The following is a 26,777-nucleotide window of genomic DNA, read 5'->3' as shown; positions in this document are numbered from 1 at the left end:
CCCCTTAAATATTGTGCTGCAACACCAGCACTAGTGTGACATCATGGATTTCAAAGTACTTTTTCATATTTGGGTGGTTGTAGACCTGTAAAAGCTTTTGAAATTTGCTAAGCTCTTCTAGGATGGAATATAGTAGAACTCCACCGATGAACAGCTATCTTGGCCCGAGTTGGGGTGAAAACTCCAGGGTAGGGTCACCACCAGTCTTTCATGATAAGAGGGGCTCTTGTTATTGATATAGATAATTTACTCAGAGTAATGTCCCAATAAGGAAGGACTGCTACGTAGGTTTGACATTCCACAAATTCCAATTTCATTTTATGAGCCATTATCAGCAGTGCAAGCATGTAGTGTTCTTTATTCCACTACTGAGATGCACTTGCAGGCGAAGGCTTTGCTCGTTTAGATTCAACTTTTTTACCACGAGCTTTACCAAAGGCACATGTATTACCAAAGAGAGCAAAGGGTATGAACCTCAGTCTAGTACCTGATCACCATGCATGTGGTTATAATGCGCAATGCTAAATTCTGTTACCTCAAATTCACTTGAAAAGCAAAAGTAATACGGTGTAACTAATAAACTTGCAAGTAACAGGAATAAATATGGTGGACACTGATCACCTTTGTCTACAGAGTATCATTGCATTGCGTTGATCATGCCGTTGCAAAGCAGGCATAGCAACCCAACCCGCTGGCTGTAGCACCCTACATGAATGTGGCCAATGAATGCTGCAGCATCAAAGTTTGTTTTGTGTTGAATCATAGCTTCCCAATTTTCACACCACAAAAACTAGTACACCGTGGTGCAATTTAGGTGAAAAAGAACGTATTGGAGCAATAAGGAACAACAAATTAGTCTGCGCAGATTGGTGCAATTGGCGCAACATTCCCAATACTGCACAATTTATGCAATGAGCCGAGCATATCTTTGGCTGCAACAAATGCAGAATAAAAGACGTGCCACACAGTTGTGAAGCATTTATTTGTTAGCGTTACTTGTGCATACACTGTACATTTGGTCCTGGCACTATAGTACACAATTTTACATGTTTGAATGCTTGTGTGGAGCTGTCATCCAACAAAACCTGTCCACCGAGGTAAGTAGCCACCCCAGCCTGATGCACCAGCTGCGTCCTGCTGCATTTCACCAGTCACAACAGCCTCAAGGTCTTTTTTCTCCTCAGGGCTGAGCTTCAGCATCGTTGTCAGGACAGGTACCAGCCGCTCCTTCTCACTGCCACCACGCAATGTTACAAACTGCACCAAAAGCATGTAATAAATATAGAGGTGCCAACAGATGCTACTATAATATCAAGCTCAGCTCAAACACGAAACCCAAACAGAAAAGAGCTTATTCAAAAATGTCCGAGGTACAATCCTTTGAAAGCAAATTGAAGTTTCACTAAGTCATGAAATATTGTGCAGCCCCAAAACTTCAGAAAGAGAATCATCCCTATGATACATATTGGCTAGTAAGGAAAAATCACATAACATAATTCTACCTAGTTTTCTTCCTGCACGTGTTTCGTTCCATCCCCCTAGTACCGTATTTTTGTGCGTACAACCCGTTACTGTGTATAACCCGCACCCCCAATTTCAACAACTCAGAAAAAAAAAAAAATATCCCCGTGCATAACCCACAGAAATAATGGCTAGAACAATGCTCAAATCATTGCAAAAGCAGTCTCCACTTGCGGATGCACGACTCGTTCACGTTGCATCTTTGACCAGTGGCTCAGTTCGCCCATCTGCAGCGGTGCTGACAAAGCTGGATTCATATGCCAGACGTTATAGCCAACAAACCAGTCACGTGAAATGTGACATGAATCGAATGACTTTGCAGCTAGCAATCACATGACAACGGATGAAAGCGCGGATGGAGACGCCCTCTCATGCGCAACGTGACAGAGCAAACGTGACCGAGCCGAAAATCCAACTGTGATTTGGCTCACCGCCATATCGCAAAGCTCTTCGCGCGGACTGAGGGAGCGTGTGAGAACAGGTGTCGTACAAGCTTGCCGGTACCACACGCACTATTCGCTAACTACTGAATACAATATGGTGACCGGTAAAGAGGATGAGAATGGCCAGCCATGAAAGAGGGTGAAGGGAGCTTCAACATGCATGGGTGGTGAGAGGGTGGGGTTTCCTAAGAGACAACGAAACTGAAAGGCAGAAAACCTTGCCTTGAAGTGGTGGCTTCATGGCACTGCGGCGCGCATGGCCGTGAAGCCACACTTTAAGCTGAAATTCGCACATAACCCGCACCCTCACTTTACTGCTAAATGTTCTTAAATTTTTGTATGGGTGAAAAAATACAGTAGTTTCTTCATTCCATCACAAGGGTTGAGACAATGATCAACATTATGTAGTACTACATTAAGCAGACATGCCACAAGCATCTAGTGATATGTTGACCAATAGATTGATTTGTCAGGGAAACACCTGCAGAACATTTCATTTCACTTTCAAAGACGGTAACATACTTGATGTATAGATGTGGTGACATTTGCACACATAATCAGAACAGAAGTACTGTGACCAAGTCAACACCTGCAATTGTATAAGCAAGGAATTGTGATGGAGTTAACCGAAGATCCTTTCCGGCACGAGATGCAGAACTACTTGCTTAATATAGACACAAAATACTGAGCATACAGAATGAGGAACCCATCTGAGGACTTGAGTCAGGCATAATTTAGGCCATTCAACATTATCTAATGAGTAACGATAAGTTCAGCACCAATAATTTGCATTTTAACTTTAGAGCCATACTGTACTTCCAGCCATTACTGACCACAAGCCAAGAGTTCAGCAGAAGCAGCTTAATCATAAGTTTGTCTGATATAATCACTGTCCAAATTAACAAAAAGAGGACCCACTGCATGACCAAGCCACTGGAAAGCCCTGTAATGGCTTCAACAGTTTTAGAGGTGTGCAAATACTTAACAGAAGCTCCCAACTCAAGGAAAAAAAAGTAAGCTGAATATAGAATTTAAAATCAGAAATAAAAATTCATTTTCTGCATGAAAACCACCTGCTACATATTCAAGGGAGCCTACTCTCACTGCATATTAGGAACAGTGTTAGCAGCCGAAAACATAGGTACCTAGAAATGGACTTGTACAATATGGTCTACTCCACTTAATAGAATGTCTACCTCATGCTTAAGATCAAACACGCCCCCCCCCCCCCCCCACTTCCGAAGTTAAAATGCTGAAATCATGTTGCCTTGAAAACTAATTAGGTACCTATTCAGTGTACTCCACATTGTTCTTCATAACAATCTCTTGTTGCTTGGGAAGTTTTCTTTCAATTTTACAGCAAAAAATCAAAGAACCTTTCAATCTTTACAGCAGGTGGGTTACGGCAGGAGGGTTCTGCTGGCTCACACGGACAATGCATCAATTGAGTCAACGTCACTAATTCCTGCACAGTGTACCACAACTTCGATCGGCACTGATAGTAAGTGCAGGTGTCTTTTCACTTTTGGGTACAACACTGTTTCCTACTTGCTGAGGGATCCAAAAAGCATAGAGGTACAGCAAGTTCCACGACCTGTGGAAATTTAACCGCAGCTGGATGGCACAGTCTTGTGACTTCTGAAGCTATGAGAAGAGACCCATGTGCTTCCACGGATAGCGCCCGGAATGAGAAACCACGGCGAAATGGCAACAATGAGAAAGAAGCACGAGATGTACCGTACGTTCAGTTCCAGGAGCAGTTGCATGAAGACAACCCTGTTGATTTGTCAAATTAGCTTGTAAATCACAATGTGCAGGATAATTGTTCAGGTATTCAAATTAGCTCGTAAATCATCAGGGTGTCTACCAAGTCGACATTTCCAAATTCCCCGAGTTTTCCTGATTTTCCCTGAGTGCCTTTCCAATATTCCCCGAGTGACACAGAACTTTGTTTTATGTCAAGACGGGCTCCCTACATTATGTCGCCCAACGGTGTCACTCTTTAGTAAGCATGTTAAAAAATAAACAACTTAATCGAGTTTGAATAGTAAGAGGTAGTGTTTATTTTATTGAAAAAGAAAACAGAAGGGAGAGGTTACTAAAATGCACAGCGAATAAAATATCTAAAAAAATAGTGAAGCCCATTGCAAATCGAGTCGAACATTTTCAAATATGAATAAAAAGAGATGCATAAAGAAGCAAATATTTTCGAAGATGGGCTATTCCTGTCAGCTGATAGCAAGCTCATTGGTGTGAGACCCGAACTTTGTCACAAGTGAGATTCTCTCTCAACTGTCCTGACACACACTTCGCCCATGCACAACGCTTCAGTGTTGCGCTTCACTGCTTTAAAGAGTTTATTTTGGTTTGTATTAGGGACACCTGCATCTCGGCATCAGCCAACACTTTGTTTTTTGAGGTCAAGCTCCTTCAAAGAAGCGGCAGCACGCTTCCTTTCCCGTTCATTCCTCAACGTGTCAGTCCTTTTTGTTCTCGTCCTCCTTCCGCCGCGCATTCGCCCCGCGGACCATTTGAAGCATCCTATTGGTCAATTGTAGAGTCAACATCCGATTTTTCGGACTTCCTAGGGGCCACGAAAACGTCCGAAAAATCGGGTAGTTCGAAAAAATGAATGCGTGTCTTTGACTGCCTTTAAGGGCTCAAGTCCCCATAGGCACGTCCGAAAAAGCTCTCAAGGCCTGCCAGTACACTTATTAGGCATATCGGTGCTAGTACTGTGACAGAAGACCACGTGTGCATGCGTGTATAATTAAGGAATACATGCTGTATCCCGTGACAATTGCCCCTTCACAAGCTTTTTAAGCTTCACCGCAGTTTCTTCGCATATGCTTCCCCGCGTAACATTGCTGTATTGAGGCGAAGCTGACTTTCGGGAACCTGCATCATGCAACGCGCCGTGCTTTCCGAGCTTCGAAGCCAATCGTGAGGATTACAAAGGCGGAAATGGTGCCATTGCTGTCAGCGGCGAATTGATTTAATGAAAAACACGACACCGGATAGCAAGAAGCTTAAAGGGCCCCTGAAACGGTTCGGACAAATTTTATAGACGCGTAGGGTACAGCTTAAGTAGAACATTCACACCACAATTTAAGCGAAGCGTTACGTATTAATGGAGCTACAAGCGATTAGAAGTTACCCTCCTCCCTAGTCATGCTTTTCCTCCTCAACTCGTTCGCCGAGCGATCGGGGCTAAGCTCCGCCTTCACTGGTTTCGCGTCACGATGCGACGTCACATCGTCCACTTCCGGTTGTTTTGGAGCCCGCCCCTGCCCGCGTGAAGCCTCTCCGCTAGCCGCTTGGCCGTCGACCCCAAGCGAGAGCTATCGAAGCAGCGTGCGTTGCGAGCATTTTGTCGTAGCGCCGAACGTGTCTGGTATTCCGGTAACCACAGGCAAGCTAGTCATTTCGGCAAATGACTGGAGGCATAAACTCAAGCTGATGAAGGAACTTTAGCGTAGACGTACGTGCCGCCTGATCGGTCTGCACGGTCCAGCCACTTGTTGGCGCAGCGCTTAACCAGCCAAACAAAGCGCTAATATTGCTCTAACCAAGTGTAAAACATTTTAAACATTTATAAAAACAAAGTGTTGATGATTACACTCCTGCGAAAAATACACACCAGCAGCAAAGAAGAATACACTTCGTTACTGCTACTGTGTATGGTTGAGCTCTGTGCCACCAGGTGGCTGCACCGTGCAGTCCATTCGCATATGCGATTCTGCTCATCCCATGGCTCATCCCGCTACGGCACAGTCAAGCGGCCAGACCCTGTCCCCTTGCGCTTGCATTTGCCCTAATACCGGACTCGCGAAACGCTATTGCGTTAGTAATCTTCCGGTGTAAAGTGACGGCCACAAACGCGCAAACCCTGGCGCCGATCGGATAGCGGCATTCCGATGCGCAGCAGCCAGCTCGCTCGTATGCTGCCTTGCAGAGGGACACGATGTCGCAGCTTGACATATTGCCAGTCGCTACGTTTGCAGTCCACAAAGTAACAAAGTCGAATCATAGTGCTCGCAAAAAGACTGAGACCGACTCTGACCGCGGAGCTCTCGTCAAAATGGAGTACGTTGTAACACAAGCAGACGACACTTGCTGTGTGCCGGAAGTGCTTAATTGTATTGAAAAATCGTTCTTGTGCATTCTCTTTATGTTACTTTCTGTTTATAAAAACAAATGAACTAACATTCCAACTATTACGAAGATCATTTGTTTACCATAAAGTTGGAAAAATTATTGATCACGCGCCCTTGTCAGCCAATGGGAAAGCTCGCCCCACTGACGTCATATGGGTGATTTTCGTCATATGGGTAGGGGCGGCTTAAAATTCCGCCGAGCAGCGTGCTCCGATCGGCAGCGATGTGCATTTTTAAAACCTTATAATGAATTACACGCTTTACGCGGAGCACTTCGATGTGTCAATTAATGATCAGAAGGACCTACTCTAACGACTCAGTACGTTTGTAGAAAATCGTCAAGATCGTTTCAGGGTCCCTTTAATAGCGAGCGTCGAAGCAGCTAGGCCTAGCGGTTTTGCGTGCGAGAGCGCCGGCTCGAGACGTCGAGATAATCAAAATGTCAGCGGTGGTGGCTTTGATTAATGCCATTTCGTACCTGCGGTCACGCAAGAGTCCTGAAAATCGGACGGCGAAGGGTTCTTGCGTCCGAAATTTCAGACGTTCTTATACACTAACTCTATGGGGTACGTGGTAGTGCCGCGAAGACATCCGAATTATCGGGCATGTCCCAAAAATCGGGCGTCGACTGTACATCGCCAACTCCTCCAGCCGACGACACGGCGTCAAAGTCGATTCTTTACTGTTCCTCTCTGTTACTCGAGCGTGCACTATTGCGACTTTCGGCCCCTTTCAATAAAATTACAGCTAATTTTCCCTCATAGAAGCAGAAATTCCCCAAATTTTCCTTGAGTATTTATAGACTATTCAATATCCCTGAGAATTCCCGGTTTTCCCGGTCGGTAGACACCCTGCGAGATTCTTTCATTTGTGTGCATTTATGGCGGTAATAAACCTCCATTACAGATCTTTGTCTCTGTCATTAGCAATTTTTGTGTAAGTACACAACTTATTACTTAGACTCGAGTATTAGAACTTCCCTAAGGAACTGCCACCTTCTCTTAAAAAAAAAATTAAAAAAAAGGTAACCGAAATTTCAGAATTATGGTGGCACGCTCACTCATGTATAATGTCGCAAGGGTGGTGGCTGTGAATAATGTTTATTCAATGTTCAGAGGTGCATCCACTTGGAGTGAATTTTTAGGATGACACCAGTTTTTAGATATTCATTCCCAAAGTGTGCGATGAAACACATGGGCATTCCAGGTGTGTGTGTGTGTGTGTGCTTCAATGCATAAAACTGCGTTTTAGTAAGTGGAACTGAATTTTTACCAAAAGTTTGATGGCGCATATCTTGAAACTGATGCCATTCTCAGAATTCATTCCAAATAGATATGTAATCGCACTGGCTACAATTCATAAAGTACAATGTGTGCGGTAAAGTAATTAGTTCAAAATTTCATTAGTCATTCTTGCAAATTATTTGAGGATGAATTTCAATTTCTTGTACAAGTACATATTTTAACTCGGTCGGCACGGTGAAACATGAACCCCCATGCTTGTCCACTTATTGTGAAAGGTCGTACTGCCTCATCTTGGGGCACTGTTAACAAAATTTTTAAGAGCTGCAAATTCTAGAAGACAGGAAACTTGAACAGCGCTTCCTCATAGGCGCAAGAAACCAACATTTAGTGCACTTCACTCGATGCCATCAAAGGCCCAATCCTCCTATGTACTGTCCAAAAGTCCAGTGATTTCAGCTGGCAGCATTGCTGGGTTACCGTCTGAGTCGGTGTCTGAATAACTTTCACATGACTTTGTAAGCATCTTGCAGCATGTCACTGGCGTTGCCTCTGCAACGTGACATGCTGGGGATGAACACAAACAATGATCGCGTCATGCCTAAACACATGCATACAAAAGTGAAATAGCCAGTAAATACCGAAAACACAGACTACCGCTGAACTACTAGGACTTCTTGGACGGGCGACTGATAACGCAGTAGCTGGCTGTTGTATTCTCAAAGTCTCCTGCTTTCTCAGCGTCTTCAGTTGTGTCAGTGTATTTAGAACAACTTCAACGCACCTTCAAGATTGAAGCAATAATGGATGAACCTTTAAAATGCCAAATGCGTTGCTTTGGACCTGGATGTAAGCTCATGCAAACTATTGTTCGGGTCTTTTAAGTAGCTTGGAAGTAACGTTGCATGCGGGCTGCTAGAAGCTTACTGTATTCATCTGGATGGTGATATGTATATCAGTGACACCTTTGTTTGAATGCATTTGGTGGTTATCACTGTGCAAAGGCTTGATAATCTGGAGAAAGTGTATCTTTTATTGACTTTCTGGAGTTAACTTAATAATTGTTATTTAGTAATCAATTTATTGCATAACAGGCTATGTAGCCCCAAAGAATAATCAGCAAAACCAAATTTGAACAGTGCTCAAAAGCGCTATGAAAATGCTTGCACAAGTAGAGAGGGGAGGAGAGTGCCTTACCCATCTGATAAACTGCAGACATTTATTGCAAACATAGAAAACTGTTTACGTACAGCTTCAGCTTTAGCAAATTAAAACCAAATGGCACATTGGAGTTGAATTATGTGTAGAAAAGGAAATCGACTCACACTAGTTGGTTGCGCACAACACTTGAAAGATATCATTAACAGCCTAATCAAGTTCTATGCAATGACAAGGTTGTATTTCCTCGGAAAAGCAGAGAACAAGGCAAGGCAAGCAGCAGCGAATGCACTATTTAAAGCTTTGTCGCATTACGGGAATGTGCCTGCACATATGCTTTCTTCCGATTACGATATTGAACTGCTTGTTATGTGACTTCATGATGAGTGATATTCAGCTCTTTCTAGCCACCATAGCTGAACGTAAGGCATTACATTCCTCCAACATGATGTCCCACTCCTTTCAATAAAGAGGACAAATTACCGTTTACAATTTTTAAAAAGTTTTACGGAAGTCCTTCAAACCACACTCACTGTTTTTATGATTTATATAAGGTGTACACATTGCATGGGTACTATGTATAAATTTTCTATATTGTTCCCCTTACTCCCTTGTCCCTTCTGGGCTCTGCAAGGTAAATTAAAAAAAAAAAGCTTCTATGTTACTGTAGCCAGATTTCTGGCATAAATTTACAGCCCTTCAGCTTGCATTTAAGTGACATAAAAATGAAGCAAAAAATTAAACCAGCCTCTGTCCTATTCCTCCTGCCTCTCTCCTACGTGCTGCCAATGTGAAGACTCAGTTCTCAGCTTACTATATTGGCACGCGCTAGTTATGCTAGAAGCCGAGGAGGAAGAAGTGTGCGTGGTAGCTGCTGCAGAAATGAACAGTAAATGGCCGTTCGCTTGGAACTGACTGCTTGCCTTTTCCTCTCGCGACAAACTGGTGGAGGCGCCAGGTACGCATCCACCGCATGCCTACTAGTCCTGAACCAGAAGCTACCAACGCCAGTACCTCGGGGACGGCAGAAATCAATAGAAGCAGCCATCGCCTCCAAGGTCTTCCACCACAATACAGTCCCCTGGCAAGCTCCGTGAGGAAGATGTCAACTACCGTAAGCCAAACCGAGGGGATCCCAAATGCTGCTGTACCATGCAACGCGCCTCACATGCCTAACCCGTTCCACGGTGACACCTTTGAGGATGCTGAAGACTGGTTGGACCATTTCGATCGGGTCGCTGCCTTTAACGACTGGGACGATCGGCATAAGTTGAAGAACGTCTACTTTTCGCTTTTAGACGCGGCAAGAGTATGGTACGAGAACCACGAAGACTCATTTACCAGCTGGCAGGAGTTTTACCGACTGCTTCGTGATGCCTTCAACACCCCCAAAAAGAAAGAAAGAGCCGAAGAGGCACTGTCTTCAAGGTTCCAAATGCCGAACGAAACCGTCGCCATGTTCGTCGAAGACATCACGCGATTGTTCCGTCGGGCCGACCCACTAATGCCAGAAAAGAAGGTGCGTCTGTAAATGCGAGGCGTAAAAGAACAGTTTTTCGTGGGTCTCGTGCGCAATCCTCCTACAACAGTGCCTCAGTTCATTCGTGAGGCAACAGCCATGGAATGTATGCTTCGGCAGTGGCTCTTGTAGTATGAACGCCAGACCACCATGACTGCTGCATGCTCTCTCGTACCTGAAAATGATGACAGGGACACCCATACCGAACTAATACGTCAAATTGTTTGAGAACTGCAGAAGCCTTATGCATCGGCTCCAGCACCTCCGAGTGCCGCAGCTCTTACGGACGTCATTCGGGAGGAAATCGGCGGCAAAGTTGTTCATCCCTCACCACCAACACGTACTGAACCCCCCACGTCCTTGTACGCGGATGCTCTTCGTGTTTGCGCGCCATCAAAGGGCCATTTCTTGCAACCGCCTGCTCGGATTCCTCGACGCTTCCCAAATCCAATCCACTGCACGAATCTGCAAACAGCTTTTCATCCTGGTCTGCGCAAGTCTACAGTATGGCACGCTCCCGACAATAGTCCGTTGTGCTATCACCGTGGGGAGGCTGGTCACAGGTATCGCGACTGTCAGTACCGACGGATTGGTCTGCGGGGATACCATCCGGACGCCCGTTGCCCGCACTATGGCGAACACCTGCATGAAATCGAGGAATACTTAAAAAGTAACCGGCTTCCTCCTGCCACGCAGCGAAGACAGTCACAGTTGCCATCACCTCGTCGATACGCGTCACCAAACCACGCTCGACCCGCCTTTGATTCCGCTGGAGTAAACGGTGGAAGCCTGCGCCGGGGAAACTGAAAACAGTGATCTCCGGGGGTGAGGCCGCTGTCATGCCAATCGTCAAATATCCTCCGCCGACGCCTTCATTTGAAACTGCCAAAAGAACTTTCGCTGCTATTACTGCTTCCATCGACGGTTATCCAGTAACTGCACTTGTCGATACTGGAGCTGATTACTCGGTTGTGAGTGCCTCACTGGCCACTCGGCTACGCAAGGTGCTGACAGCGTGGGACGGCCCACATCTGGTTACGGCTGGAGGACACCTCGTATTACCCATTGGACGACGCATCATCAGACTTGCAATTTCTACTTCGACTTTCGCAGCGTCTTTCCTTGTGCTGTCCAAGTGTTCTCGGCTGGTTATACTGGGCATGGATTTTCTCCAAGAACATGGGGCGATCATTAACCTGCATGACTTGTTTGTGACTTTTTCTAACTATGTTTCTTCGGATTCGAGTGTGGAGGATGAACATCACCGCACGGCTTTACGCGTGGTCAATGACTGCATGACATTACCGCCTCGAAGTAGCATCTTCGTCCTTGTTGAATGCCCCCAAGACCAACTAGGAATAGGCATTGCCGAAGGTAACTTCACCATCTTGCTGGATCGAGAAGTCGGCGTTGCATGAGGTCTCATAGAGCTCCAAAATAGGCAAACCACGATTCTAGTTACCAACTTCAGTGGCGAATACAAGCACTTTGCGAGGCATACCACCAAGGCCTACCTTGAAATGGTGGATGAGTCCAACGCCTGTGCTTCGGTAATGAAAATCTCGATTCGGGAACCCAGCGATGTGGACTTGACCAGTCGCATCAACGTCAACCCACAGCTAGACCAACACGAAAAGGAGAGGCTCCTCACTCTGCTATCGTCATTTAGCGACTGTTTCGCCACCACATCGAAGGTCAAACAGACTCCTTTAACTAAACAGAATCATCACTGAACCAACCGTCCAACCTGTTCGCCAACACGCTTATCGCGTGTCACAGAGAGAACAAGATGCTACTCGTCCTCAAGTTAAACAAATGCTAAACGATGACGTCATTCAACCATCGACAAGTCCTTGCGCTTCACCTGTTGTATTAGTTAAGAACAAAGACGGTTCACTACGATTCTGTGCCGATTATCACAAACTGAACAAGATCACGAAAAAAGACGTTTACCCACTTCCTTGGATTGACGATTCTTTGGATCCCCTGCGACATGCCCGTTACTTTTCTTCAATGGATCTGCGTAGTGGGTACTGGCAGATTGGAGCTACCGAATGGGACAAGGAAAAAATGGCGTTTATAACACCTGATGGTCCCTATCAATTTAGGGTCCTCCCTTTTGGATTGTATTCTGCTCCGGCCACATTTCAACGCACGAAGGACACAGTTTTATCTGACCTTAAGTGGCACTCGTGTTTAGTCTAGACGATGTAGTTGTTTTTTCCACCACGTTTGAACAACACATCTAGCGGCTTGAGGCGGTTCTTCAAGCCATCCGCACCGCCGGCCTGTCTATGAAGCCCGAAAAATGTCGCTTTGGCTACGAGGAGCCTAAATTTCTAGGTCATATTGTCAGTAACACCGGTGTGCACCCTGACCCTAACAAAGCCATGGCAGTTGCTCTGTTCCCGATACTGAAGACAAAGAATGATGTCTGCCGAATTTTAGGGCTTTGCGCGTATTACCGCCATTTTGTGCCCAATTTTTGTGAGATTGCCGAACCTTTGCAACGACTCAAGAATGACGTCACATTTGTTTGGGGCCCGGCACAATCTGACGCCTTCCACGACCTTCAGCGACGTCTACAGACACCACCGATTCTTGGTCACTTTGACACCGAGGCCGATACAGAAGTGCATACTGATGCTAGTAACATTGGTCTCAGAGCAACACTCGTACAGTTTTAAGCTGGTGTCGAACGCGTTATTGCGTATGCCAGCCGAACTTTGTCTGCTGCTGAAAAAGCTACCCAGCAACTGAAAAGGAATGTCTGGCAGCCGTATGGGCTATCCAGAAGTTCCAGCCATACTTGTACGGGCACCCCTTCCACGTCGTCAGCGACCACCACTCTCTCTGCTGACTGGCGAATCTCAAGGATCCTCCAGGCCATCTCGCAAGATGGAGCCTTCGGTTGCAGGAATTTGATGTGAAAATCATCTATAAGTCTGGCCAGAAACACACGGACGCTGACTGTCTCTCCCGCGCCCCCGTCGAACCCGCACCACTAGATACTGACGACGACTCTGGTTTTCTTTGTACTCTTCAGTCTTTAAACCTAGCTCCAGCCGAGCTCCAGCCCTTGATTGAATACCTAGAAGGAATCCGCCCACAACCCCCGCGGCAGTTCTCGCACCACTTGTCCTCTTTCTGCCTATGTGGCGACATCCTATACAAGCAGAACTTTCACCCTACGTCAACCGTTTTCCTGCTTGTTGCTCCCGCTCCTCTCCGTGACAACATTCTATGTGCATGCCACGACAAACCAATGTCTGGGCATCTTGGTTTCACACGTACTATGGCAAGGATCCAGCAGAAGTACTACTGGAGAAAACTTGCAAAAACTGTGAAGCAGTACATCAGAAGTTGTCGAGATTGCCAGCGTCGCAAAATTCCACCACTGAAACCAGTCGGTCTGTTTCAGCCTGTACGACCTCCTTGCTCACCTTTTGAACAAGTTGGGGTGGATTTACTTGACCCATTTCCAAAGACTTCGGCTGATAACCACTGGATTGTTGTCGCCACCGATTACCTCACTTGATATTCTGAAACACTAGCCGTTCAGCGAGCTACTGCTTCAGATGTGACCAACTTCTTTGTCAAAAATATCCTTCGACATGGTGCTCCCGCTGTCGTTATCACAGACCGTGGTAGAGCCTACACCGCCCAGTTGGTTCGAGATATTCTGCAGGTGAGTGGAACAATGCACCGTACAGCAACTGCGTATCACCCGCAGACTAACGGGTTAACTGAGCGTCTCAACAAAACGAGTGCAGATATGCTATTTATGTATGTCGCCACGGATCATAAAAATTGGGACGAACTGCTCCCGTACGTGACATTCGTGTATAACAGTGCACTTCAAGAAATCAGCGGGTTTCCTCCTTTTCGTCTGGTCTACGGATGCGACTTCACCACTATGCTTGACGTGATGCTCCTACCAACTTCGTCTCAACCTACCACGCCAGATACAGATGCCTTTGTTCAGCGTGCCGAAGCAGTGCGGCACCTTGCACGGCAACGAATTTTATCTTGACAAAGTCAAGATGCTCGTCAATACAATATACGCCATCGAGACGTCACATACACCCCGGGAGATCTCGTATGGGTTTGGACTCCTATACGTCAACGAGGCCGCTCAGAAAAATTATTGCGCCGATACTTTGGACCCTACATAGTTTTGCACCGTCTAAGTCCTGTCAACTATGAAGTTATTCCAGCCTAAACTTTGTACCACTCCCGTAGACCACATTCCTCTGACATTGTTCACATTACCAGGATAAAGTCCTACCACTCGCACTGACTCTCATCCACAAACTTTGTGGTGTGGCCCCTGTCGTCACGTCCGTTGTCTTTCTCATTTCTTTTATTTTCTCCTTATGGCATTTGACATTACCTAACTTTTTTTTTTTTTGGAGGGAGGGGCAATGGCACGCGCTAGTTACGCTAGAAGCCGAGGAGGAAGAAGTGTGCGTGGTAGCTGCTGCAGAAACGAACAGTAAATGGCTGTTCACTTGGAACTGACTGTTTACCTTTTCCTCTCACGACAATATATAGTAAACTACTTTCTTCACGAGGACATTTGTTGCTAAAACACGCCCATTCACTATGTCCATCAGGAGGCACCATTTGAGCACAGGCCATTGCATTCTGTGCCTCAATAGACGACAGTATAACACCATTCAATTGTGCATTCAAAGGGTTTCTTACTTTCATGATGATATTTTTAAGATACTCCAGGTTCTGAGCGTGTTTCTCTCTCTCCTGGTTGCGCTCAAGACGCCGAATCTCTTCCTTGAGCACTCGAACTTGCTCAGTCAGACGAAGGTTGCTTGATTCCGACTCGTTCAGCAGCTGCATTAAAAAAACAAAAGGTTCACTAAAAGTGTTTGCAATAATGATGAAATGGTGAGAACCTATCTTGGTCAGGTGAAATACCTGACCAAGATTAAATGTCTACACAAGAAGCAAGCTGGTGCACATTTCTTCTTCTTGCCCACAGTAAAGATAAAATGTGTTTCAAGTGAGATGTCTCAAAAGGCTTAAAGATAATCAGATGTTTGACTGAACCCTTTAGCATAACTTAAAGCTGTCTTGCTGGACATTTTAAAGAGCCACTAAATTCTTAGAGAACAATTAAACAAAAATATGCTAACGCTATGGCACAAGAACTTCTTAGGTATACATGCCCCCAATTTCTCATTCTCTTCTCCCATGCGTTTTCTCACATTTCAATTCAGAAAACCACACACTCCATAGGCTTCCAGGGAGATGTCCATGCCCATCAAAGCCATGTCACAGAAGTGCTCTTTCATGAACTTTCGCTGTGCATACATGATATTTCAGTGCACTGCACCTCTGCTGCCACTGCCAGAACCAACTGAGTTTCCTGTGACTAGTGGCAAAGCACTGATGCAGCAGCTAAGTAACAAGCTGGCTGGGAGCCAGGGAAGGAGTAGACTTTATTGAAAACTGCACAGCATTTACCTAGCTTTCCTTGCACAGGCTTACATGCATACTGGCAATGGCTTGCTGCAACAGAATGACAACGCTTTCCTCTCCTTCCTTTCAAGGGCAACTTCGGTGTTTTTAAACCGGAAGTGTTTTGTGCCAGGCTCCACCAAAAATCTGTCCCATGTACAGCAATTGAAATGCGATATTCAGACCACATGGCGGCCAGCACTTTTTGCGCCACTGGTAAGTGCTGGGTGATCTCTGGGAGGGTAAAATGCAGTCACAATGCATCGCAAAGGCTCGCGCTTTCATGCGATACAGAAATGCAGCAATTCAGTGGCCAATGGTGGCACAAAAAAAGGGGCCGGCAGTGACGCGCTCCGAGTATTGCGTTTCAATCGCTGACCACTGCACATACATCATGCAATGCATTATACCAATCTACAAGATGGCAACTCTTTGCCGTGTTGTCTACCTAGAAAGGTTAGAAAGGCTTGCTTTATTAAAGGAGTTGTGCTTTTGATTTATATTTGTTGCAATAGGATATTTAGGTATCATTGTTTTATCCCTTTTGTAGACTACATGGCTGGAAGCCTGGACACCTGTAAGAGAAGTAAAGATGGCAGCGCTAGGAAGTGTCTTGTGTTTATACTGTACTTTGATTTTGAGTGCCTACCCAATGGTTAGGAAATAGGCATAAAAAGGTTATGAACGTTTACCTTATTAAACAAATTTTGCTCTTGATGACGTATATTTGTTGCAATGAGGAATTCAAGTATCATTTGTTTTGTCATTCTATAATTTCATAGACAACATGAATGGCAGCCTGGACCCCTATAGGGGTCCAGGTCTCGCAGTCATACCAAGGTCCATTCAAGTGGTCATGGAAGCAAGGCCGAAATGTGGTCTAGAACCAATTGCAACTTTTTATGTGAGATTGCAGCGTGCCTACATCTTGCGGGGCAAAACACGAGTTCATAAAAGTTACACATTCACACATCACTTATGGAAATACACTTGTACAAGTACAGAAAATACCATTACAATGAGAAAGTCTGAATTCACTGGCTGTTAGTTTCACACCCATTAATGGGTGTGAAACTAAGTCAGCTTACTGTAGTTCACTCATGGCGATGCGTGCTGGGATATGCAGAGACGGTATGACTGTATTTAAGACGCTAATGTCGCCAGAAGTCTTATGTGTAGTCACAAATAGTGCCCGATAATAAATAAATAAAAAGAAGTCATAAATAGTGTCCAGTGCCCGAGAAAAACTATAGGCGGTAGGCATGCTATGCTAGTGAATTATTTCAATATAGTGTTGTTTTCTCTTGACAGAAATAACAGATGTGTGTTGGTACTAGTACTAGGGACGCATGCATGTGGTATATTGAAATATAGTGCCGTTTTCTCTTGACATAGAAATAACAGATGTGTTGTTACTACTAGGGATGCATGCACGTGCTACCTAGTTTGAAATTTGGGCTAACCTAATGCTCTGAATTCACGTGCAACAGTCAAGCCTCACTGGTGTAATACCTGAAGTTATAGAATGAGAGCTATAAATACCCAGAGGTCATTCACAGTATTCCCCATTGGGACGCAATGTTGTGACGAATGTTCCCATTTGCTTGCACTGTCCTTGTACTTGGTTGGACTGTAGTTATGTGCTCTATTCATAGCGAATTAGGGTGGTCATTCCGGAGCACTCCAGAGGTAGTCATTTTTCTCCTGTAGTCTAAAAATGGCACTCTGACTACATTCAGTAGGTTTTCTGAGATCACTGAAGTCTCACTTACCGCACCCAGATATGTTCCCCCCAATGACGTTAAGAGCAATTGCAAGATTCGGCTGGTTTCCGGTTGTGCAAGTGCTATGTAGCTTCCGTCGGTGTACTTTTGCCGGTGTTGGCTCGGCTGTTTAGATGGTTTCATAATTGTGCTGTTGTGCTTTGCGTGACTAGCATCGATGTTGGCAACGTGGCAACATTTGCATTTGTTAGCAGCACCTCCAGTTCTACGTGCTGATAAGTTGTGCCAGTGTACAAAAGCAGCAACCCCAACATCCCTGGTAGCTACAGGTCAATATCCATATGGAGCATTATAAGCACTATTTTCGAAAAATTAATGGCACAGCAACTGAAGGACTTCCTTAACGCATTCAGGCACCAATTCTATTCCTTGAATATGTAGTTTCCCCACATTTCTCGCATCTTAAGAATCATGAAAAGTATATAGCTGCAAAACAAATTAAGCATTTGCAATTATTTGGTAAGCTTTATCAAGATTAGAGTATGTGAACTCTATGTGAGAACTCTCTGTAATGTCAGGTATGAGACTATCAACTATTTCATATCTAGCATATTGGAAACCATTTACCAGCCACTTGAGAAATGTGCTTGATGTTAAACATTGTGAAAAACAATGAAAGAAGTGGACCCACTACAGGATGACATACTGATCCCGAGACCAAACACCCAGCCGTCTACTTTCCAACCCATTTTACTAAAACACTTTACACATAATTTTCAAACTTGCAGCACATGTCCAACTGCAAGTGTTTCGTGATGTGTGCAACAAGTTTTAAGTATCATTATTTTAATCAGTGCTTTTACTTTTGATGCACTATCTTGGCGTGCACAGTTGTGCACACAGTGCCTAAAGGGACTAAAGAGGCCCTGAACCACACTTCTTTAAAGCCTCAAAAACACCTTGGAACGAATAAAACCAAAATATTAACGAAGAACCAAAATAATTTTTCAAAAGGACCTAGTACAAACATAGGTAATACAAGTGCAATATTTACCTTTCCCACTTCCCCTCAACATCCTCCATACCAAAGGACCGAGGCAGTGCCGGTGGCAGTGGCCCTGCCTATGCTCGTTTCGGGCTCATTCTGGCACCCAGCAGTGGCTGCAGTATTTACGCTATGCTGCTATGCCCAACTGTGCACGGCAGAGCTGGAGTGCGTGCTGGCACTCGTGTGCTCCAGTCTGGCTGTGCCATGTGGTGCGGATGGGTTTTGTCTCGCATGAATTAGTAGGCAAATCCACATACCACATTTTCAAGTGCTGTCAATAGCTCCACACAAAGCACTTCTAGCCTGGAGTGGCCGGGAGCAAGCACCTGCTACCACACGTCCCTTGAACATGCCAACTGCCATCCCTCACAAGGTGCCGCAGGCATAGAGCGTGTGTGGTCTGGGCTTGTATTTCACGTGGTTCTAGGCTAGTTGATTGTTAAAATCTAATTGAATGTAGCGAGATCCTATGTTTATGACACCGATAAGGAGTGCACGGGCGGGTGCAGCCAAATTGATAGTCGCTTTCTTCCGGGAGTGCGCAACCTTTACAGACATTCAAAGAGCAGATTTTTGCTTACTTAAAGGGCAACTCCAGCGATCTTTCAATGTCCAATGATCTCAATAAACTTTTGAATATACATTCTCTTTTGTACTCTGATTATCTGTGCCAAACAATATGGCTGCAAGTCATTTAGTTTTCCTGAAAATGAATTCTAAAGATTGATTGCATGTTCCAGACTCATGACTTTTTACTGGTCATCCTGTGTTCGTGGCATCAGAGACTACACCACCACTGTCGCTGAAATCATTGCTGAAATTGCTGGTGTTTAGTTAGAAAGATTTGTAAAAGCTCCCTGTATCGTCAGGAGGCATCATCAGCTTTGCTTCTTTGGCGTTAGCGCCATGTGCACAGCGTGTATAGCACGTGTTCTGCTTGTTTACATCATGGTAGTGTAGGATCTGACATCATAGACTCATCATGACGTCACACGAAGCAGATACCTGCTTCGGTTTCAATATCTCATTTGTTGGTTATCTAAAACTATTGATAAATTTCTAAGCAAACTGAACAACCCTACCAGTGAAAGGACTGTCAATATCATTTAAACAGACAATATCCTAATATGGTTAAAACAATGCCACAGTCACCCTTTAAGCCTGTTTAGCAAACTGCATCAATTAATATACATACTGACAGTAGGAAGAAGTGCACTGATCCAAACACCTTTCTTGACTGACGTCGGCTATCGACCAATAGCAGGCATCTATGGGAATCTTGAATATGACATGCAAGTCGCCGGCAGCTCCTAAACAGGTGAGGAGAAGACCTCTGTTTGAAAAGAGTGCTGGAGCAATATAATTAACTTTGCGCACTGTTTGTGAGCTCCACATGGCACGCACTGCGACAAAATTTGGCCAAGATGTTCACAGTAGCACATGCTATCCATGGAATGTGTTTTTTCACCAAGCCCGAGGGGTGGTTCTGGACCCCTTTAACAAAAATAATGCGAGTTGCCCTGAACAGCATCTGAGTCATCACTTGTGGGAAGACGTGTGGTTTATGATCTCCCACATTCTTTATTACTCGTTGGTCAAACACAGACGAAATCACTGAACCCGGCTGGTCCGATCGTTTCTTGTTCGAGCGCTGTCTCAAGTGCGCGGCGCGTGGAGCCGCATGCTTAGGAGCCACTTAATTATCATCGATCTAACGCCGATGGCTCACCATAACTTCACCCCTCAAAAGTCCATATCTACTGCGGTCCTTACACTATCCCAAGGCATTAACTCAGCCGTTAACCAGCAAAAGATTGTCACTGGAGAAAGCATTGGTATAACACTTGTAATTAAGTGCTGTTATAAAAACTGTAGTGCTTTGGTTTTGTTGGTAGCTCTTAAAATTTTTTTTTCATTCATAGTTATCCTAAGTTGCAAAAGCAAAAAGTACAAGTCTATGGGTTTCAATTCGCATCTAAAAATGTCCCATGTGATGTGCCACAAGGGTCTGTATAGAACTCTTGCATACTGCCAATAACCCTGTGCACACATTGGGTCCCTGTCACCATCGTGAAGGGTAGATGTGCAGGCAAGCACACGGTGAGCACAGGACGAGCGTAGGGAGTTAGTGGGCCGTGCTGATTCTGCTAGAGGTCTCACTGAGTTTGCTACGATGCCCCGACACACTCATAGCACATTTGCTGTATAATATGCGCCTGCGAACTCAATCTCAGTTCCTCCCCAAGGGTAAGTAGAATATAGCTTGCCATGTGCCGGCGCTAGTGCCATGAAGGTGTTGTTGACTGCTGCAATGCAAAAGCGGCAACAGGAAGAGTTCAAGGGGAGTTGGCTCAAGGAACTGCAACATTTGTCTAGTCTAACATCATTCTTGATTCCATCACAGCAAAAGACACGCAAAAAGAAGCATGGCATGCTGCAATATGGTGATATCTTATGCGCTGGTATAGCAATCCAGTCGGCATGAGCTGAAACAGAGCCTGCACAGCCCAGAAACTTCCGAATGCGCATCCTACGCTCTCCTCCCGTCGCGATGGTGCCAGGAAGCCAATGTGAGCACAGGGTTGTCATCATTATGCAAGTGGTCTATTATTTATTTACTTATTTGTTTATTTATTTACCCTCAAAACCAAAGGTATTACAGAGGGGAGCGGGGAAAAAAATGGAATCAAAGACAACAGCAAGATACAGTGAGTAATAATAACAATTTCAAACAGGGCATGTACTTTGTAGGAGCCGGGGGTCGTGGCCTTGGAGTCTGGCGTCACACAGAGGGTCGCTCTCTAGCCTACGCCACCGGTGCGTCTCGTAACAGGTAGCTGGCCTGGGCTACTGGTACGTCACACGAAGGCTAAGCAGCCCACGCTGTTGTCAGAGTTCAGTTGACAAGGGTTGCTTCTTTTGTGAAGATTACGAGGTTGACAGGATGAGGAATGGAATAGGAGGTTTACTTACATTGGAATTGCAAACTTATTTACATAGAACAAGTGGTATTGTACTGGCCAGAGCACGGAGCGCAGTACATCATTCTTGTAGCATGAGCTACAGGTCAGCCGACTACATCTTTCTGGCAAGCACACATCAGAGCACACTGCACACACTTCAGCAGTCTGCTTAAATCCCTTTGGTCCTCCCTACATCCCTAGGTCAAGGAAATTTGTGGTCACACCTTCATCCAACCAGAGCATCCAAAGTCACCAAGGGCTCTGCCTTAAGACGAAAGATGAACATAAGCACTGTGGCACCTTTGTTTCCTGAACACAAAGAAAGGAGGGGAGCTTCGTAGACAGGGATTGTCACGCTTGACTTAAACTGGCGCATCTTGGTTGGCAGTGGCGGTTACCGGAGTCCGTGAGCGAATGGTGTACAACACCCTTTTCCAGGAGGTTCTTGCTCCCATCGTCCCTGACAGCGACCGTGAGCCATCAAGCAACACTCAATCCACCAAACGTGCCTCGCCTTGTCGCCTCAGGTCTGTCCGAAGGGACGCATTGTTAGATTCCCGAAGCGATTTGTCACAGTGGTGCAGGAGGCTAGGTCACTTCCCCCGCTGGCCGATCGTAACAACTTAAACAATGGTGGTTAGTGCCTTGCGAAAACGTTGGTTCCAAACGATTGCTGTGCACGGAAGATTCGCAAAATGTTTTCGAATCGAATACCTACCTTATGGCACTGATCAATGTGAAGGGACATGTATTGCGGTGATAGAATAGATTTGTCGTGAAGAATGGTACGGTAGTATATGTTATGAAATAAATTCAAGCGGCCAATTTTTCAATGCACTGCTAGAGACGGAAGGGAAAGACTGGCTTTCACAGCTGTTATGCTAGCAGTGTGACTGTAGTTAGAGAAAATAAAACGAGTCGAGTTTTTCTGAATAAGTTGCAGGGCAGTGATTAATTTTACGTGCATAGGATCCCATACAGAAGCAGTGTATTCAATATTTGGATATATTAAGGTTCTGTAAAGTATTAGTTCAACTGAAAGAGGAATGGTGGAAAAGTTGCGACATAAGTATTCTAGCATATGGTTAGTATTGTTAATGATGTTTTCTGTGTGCACTGTCCAATTTAGATGACATGATATGTGAACATCTAAGTATTTATAAGATGTGGCGGATTCTAATGGAACACTGTTCAAAAGATAGATGGGATGACTTAGTGCTTTGGGCGACACATAATTTTGTATTTTTTGACATTTAGTTCTATTCGCCACATTTTACACCAATTGGATACAGCAACTATGTCAGATTGGAGAGTGTTAATATCTCTATCAGTATTAATTTCACGAAAAATTACGCAATCATCAGAAAAAAAGAAAGATGTCAGAAGAACCAATGGAAGGGAGATCATTAATGTAAATTAAGAATATAAGGGGTCCAAGGACGGACCCCTGTGGAACGCCAGAATGTCAAATTCCCTGTGGACGGACGGACCCCTGTGGACCCCTGTAAAACGCCAAATTCTAATCAGTTAAGAAGGAAGGATCCAATCCACTTAAAAAGGTTAGGGTCAAGGAAAAGAAAACTTAACTTGTGAAGTAGTAGGTTCTATTTTGTTCTTTTCATATGTTAATTATTTTACACGAGTGTTAGTCATCAAAAGCTTTAATGTATGCCGATGATACTGCAATATTTACAGTAAGTACACTTGCATTCTTCCAACACACCATGTTCAACGAATTGCAAGCTGTGTCAAAGTGCTTTCATGACAATCAACTGCTATCAAATACTGACAAGACTAAATGCATTATTTTCCATTCACAAATGAAGAACCTTTACCTGTAATGCCCCAACACAGTCCCAAATAAAGGAAAGATCAGAAGAACTTTTAAACCTTTATTGCTGGCCATGGAGAGTATATTTGAACAAAAAGAACTATGAAATGTTATTTGAGGTATAACTTAGTACAGTTATCAATGAATTGGTGATTGGTTTGCTGAAGCATCCGCAACCAAAAAGTTGCTGGAGTGTAGCAAAAGCACTACTGCAGGCTATATGTGTAGTTTTACTTCCTAAAATCAGAATTTTTAGGCATCAAAACAGCATAGCCTATTTGATACATTGGGCATTACAGGGTTTTAACTATGTTTCAATTAATATTTCACTAAATAACCGAAATATTGAACCTGTTGACAGCATTAAACACCTACTACTAATTACATTTGATAGCAACATTCAAAGGAAATACCAAATCCACGCTGTTTGTAAAAAGCTTTCCTTCAGCTGTTACACGCTGATAAGTGTGCAACAATATTTTTATTTGACTTTGCTACGGCCTTTGCATTTTAGCTTACTTCACTGCCACCTTAGCTATAGTTGCAAATCATGGGGATAAACATGCACAGCTTACCTAACACCATTACTCCATTACTCTGAAGGGAGGCTCCGGTGGGGCTTGTTTCCGGGCCACCCACCTCCCTTGAACACAGCAAGGACTTTGAATACAGTTCTCTCTCTCTCTCTCTCAGTCTACAAAAGCGGATCTCTGTGCATCATTACTTTTTACATGGTGTATCATCCCAGCAGTACTCTCTCCAAGGCGCTAACGTGTGCTGTCGTGTGCTACTTTGTAGAATTGCAATATTTGTCTAGTAAGCAGGAAAATAAACACCGACACACCTCTGTTTCAAAACATATTCATTTTCCCATCGCTAAACCGATGACAAATGCAGCAGCGATCTTAATCTTCCTGTGTGCGTCAATGATGAAAAGCTAATCGAATTTTCCTGTGCTAAGGTGTATAGTGACTTACCCCCTGAAATAAAACTTGCAACAAGTTTCGACATAATATGTAGAGTTACTTAAACATTGTCTTAATATTTTCCTGTTGCAAGTTTCATAATCACACAATATGTGTACTGCCCCTGATTCAGCTGCTCTGTTGTTGTTTATTATCCCTTTCAGGGTCAATGACGTAAATATACGGCGCCGCAAACAAATCCAAATGGTTGATGCTGTATATTTACGGCACCGTCTGTACGTTTAAAAAGCGCACCAATTTCCTAACTTTTTCTTTCCTGGCATGTGCTGCCACTATGTGAGAATACAGGGAATTTTTTTTCTCATGCCCCTCTCTCTCGGTTTTTGTTGTATGGTTTGTTTTAGGACTAGTTCGCTCCAGCGCATCTAGATACTACCGCTCACGCATTGGCACGTGGGAGGGTGGTCGGCGGTTTGGGTTTTGTTCCGCGGGTGGTTTCCGCTTCTTGTGCTCACAAAACTCATGGCTCTCTTGTTACTAATTACTGAAAGGGTGACCGCCTGTTTATCGCTCGTTTAGTGCTCGCAGGGGTGCGCATAGGAAGGATGCCGCCGTGCATGCATTTCCTTTATCGTTTTTTTTTAGACTTGAAAACTAATTGCCTCTGCTTGGCAATAAGATGAAGATTAGGAGTAGTTTGTCACACATTTTGCTTTTTTGATGGGCACACAACCACGCAGTTTTCTTGAGTGCGCTCACCTACGCAGTTCGATTACGCTATGGACATAAATATTAATGTAAGAGCAGGAACACTTGAGACTTGCGAAATATTCTCGTGTGCGCATTTTCTAAGCCTTTAACTGTGTATAACAATGCATCAAATTTTAAATTCTTATAAGTTTATTTCCTTTTTTTATTGTTGTTATTCATGAGTAAACAGTACATATATACCAACGCGAAATATTTTTTTCTCACTCAACGGTCAGCCTACAAAAATTATGGCACGAAATAGGTCCCTTAGAAGAATTGGAATCTGCAATAAAAAGAATTGACCCAGGGCGGTCGTACATGGTGAAAAAAATTGACCCTGAAATGGTTATTATGTGGCTGTTTGTGTTGTACAAATAACTGCTTACTAATTAGTACTTATGCATAGCAATTATCTATATTTATTACTGGTGTAGTGAAGAAGAAGCAGCAGCAGCAGCACTTTGGGTCCACTGCTGTCCGCGAGATCAGTGCTTGTGCTTGGCCGGCACCACCTGGATTATCGCTGGTGCTCCCATTGCATAAATAAATCACCCTAAAACACTAGTAACAGTTTGTACAGTGTTGCTAGTCATCTTTATTTATTGGGCCGGTCACTAGCCATTTAGGCTATCAGTCCAAATATCTGTGCATCCTAATCATGTAACAAAGTTTCCGAGTGATTGATAGAAAAATGAACTGCATAGCTTGAAGAGCTGCTCCATGTGGTATCTCTGATGAGGTCGAAGCCTACCCTTCGTAGACAAATAGAGAGCTGGCACAGCATCCTCCTTCATGCGCCTACCGTAGTTGGGTTTGGTGAGCCTGAAAGCTTCCAGTAAGCCCAAATATAAAAAATTTAAGAAAATCGAAGAACCTACTGAATTCCATGTGTTATTCCATTAAAAGAGAGCTGTGTGCTTTAGATATAGTAAATATGAGCCAACGTTATAATTACTGGTTTTATTTGTTTTACTTTTTGATTACGCAGAACCACGGTATAAGATACATACTCTTTAGGTGGGGACATTTCTTGGCTTGCTTGCGAGATGCAATCGACCAGATGAAGTAGCAACGGCGCACGTCTATCGACTCTGTGACAGCAGCGGATACCTATCGGCAGTGCAACTTCAAGACACAAAAGGTTTTATCGGTTTTATCTCCCTTTGGTATAGCAACCAGCGCTTCGCAGGAAATCCGAAATCATTGAGCGACGTGTGAAAGTAGGTCACCGTGGTGAGGGGAGAGTGTGGGGGAGAGGGCATCGCCTTGACGAAGCAGATATGGCAATGTGTGTGCAGGCGCTGTTCACTGGTTGCTTTGTGCTATCCGCGCACTACTTGTCCACTCTAAAGCCCCTCCATCCACGTTTTGGCCGACCAGGTTAAATACCGCCAACCTACCCTCCTATTCCATGCTCCTCTCGCACTCACCCCCTTAGTTTCCGGCGCCAAGTAGAACTTACGTAGCTTCAGCTTCCTGTTGCGAGCGGAAGTGACACACTGGCCCATGGCTCTCCAGCTTTGTCATTTTAAAGGGACAACAGACAAAGCCTGTGGGCGTAGCATGCACTCAACACACATGATGCCTGCATGTAGGTGGAGGGGCTAGAGCGAGCTACTCAGGTTAGCACCCACTGCTGCAGCTGATAAGCACCTGTGAGTGTCCAACAGCAGTCATCATACAATAAAGCAGTCATAGCGGAAATTCTAGCAACTACCGAAAGTGGGAATGCCGGAACCGGAAATACCAGAACCGGAACGGGCATGAGGGGAAAAGGTGGCGCACATCAAAAGTTGGTGCTACTAGCAAAAGCGGTGGCGCGTGGATGGACAGACTTAGTCCACACAAGCTCTCGCCTGCATTTTAACTGAAGTCGCATCGTCCCGCCGATAGGTATCCGCTACCGTCACTGGGCTACTTTATCTGGTCGATTGTTTCTCAGTCTCCTCACTTGAAGAGTATGTATCTTGCACCGTGCACAGAATTAAGGTGCGCTCGCTGGCACTGTCAGTTTCGTG

At 44.6% G+C, this 26,777-nt stretch overlaps 1 protein-coding gene across 7 annotated transcripts in view; it reads right to left on the bottom strand.

Annotated features, from left to right (window-relative positions):
- Nucleotides 1-963: 963 nt before the first annotated feature.
- LOC126548191 (uncharacterized) overlaps nt 964-26,777 on the bottom strand; it is a 159,225-nt gene continuing 133,411 nt past the window's right edge. For 5 of the 7 annotated variants that reach the window (XM_055063102.1, XM_055063103.1, XM_055063104.1 and 2 more), the window contains 2 exons: nt 14,747-14,890; nt 964-1,257 (listed from right to left, as the gene is read on the bottom strand). In XM_055063102.1, coding sequence (XP_054919077.1) covers nt 1,072-1,257; nt 14,747-14,890 — 330 coding nt within the window. In that variant the 3' untranslated portion in view covers nt 964-1,071. Of the gene's footprint in view, nt 1,258-14,746; nt 14,891-26,777 lie in introns of those variants that run through there. The other 2 variants (XM_055063106.1, XM_055063107.1) reach the window with 1 other exon arrangement.

The sequence above is a fragment of the Dermacentor andersoni genome, chromosome 1, assembly GCF_023375885.2.
Source record: "Dermacentor andersoni chromosome 1, qqDerAnde1_hic_scaffold, whole genome shotgun sequence".
Lineage (NCBI taxonomy): Eukaryota > Metazoa > Arthropoda > Arachnida > Ixodida > Ixodidae > Dermacentor > Dermacentor andersoni.
Note: the sequence above shows the minus strand (reverse complement) of the source record. Positions and strands in the feature narration are given on the sequence as shown.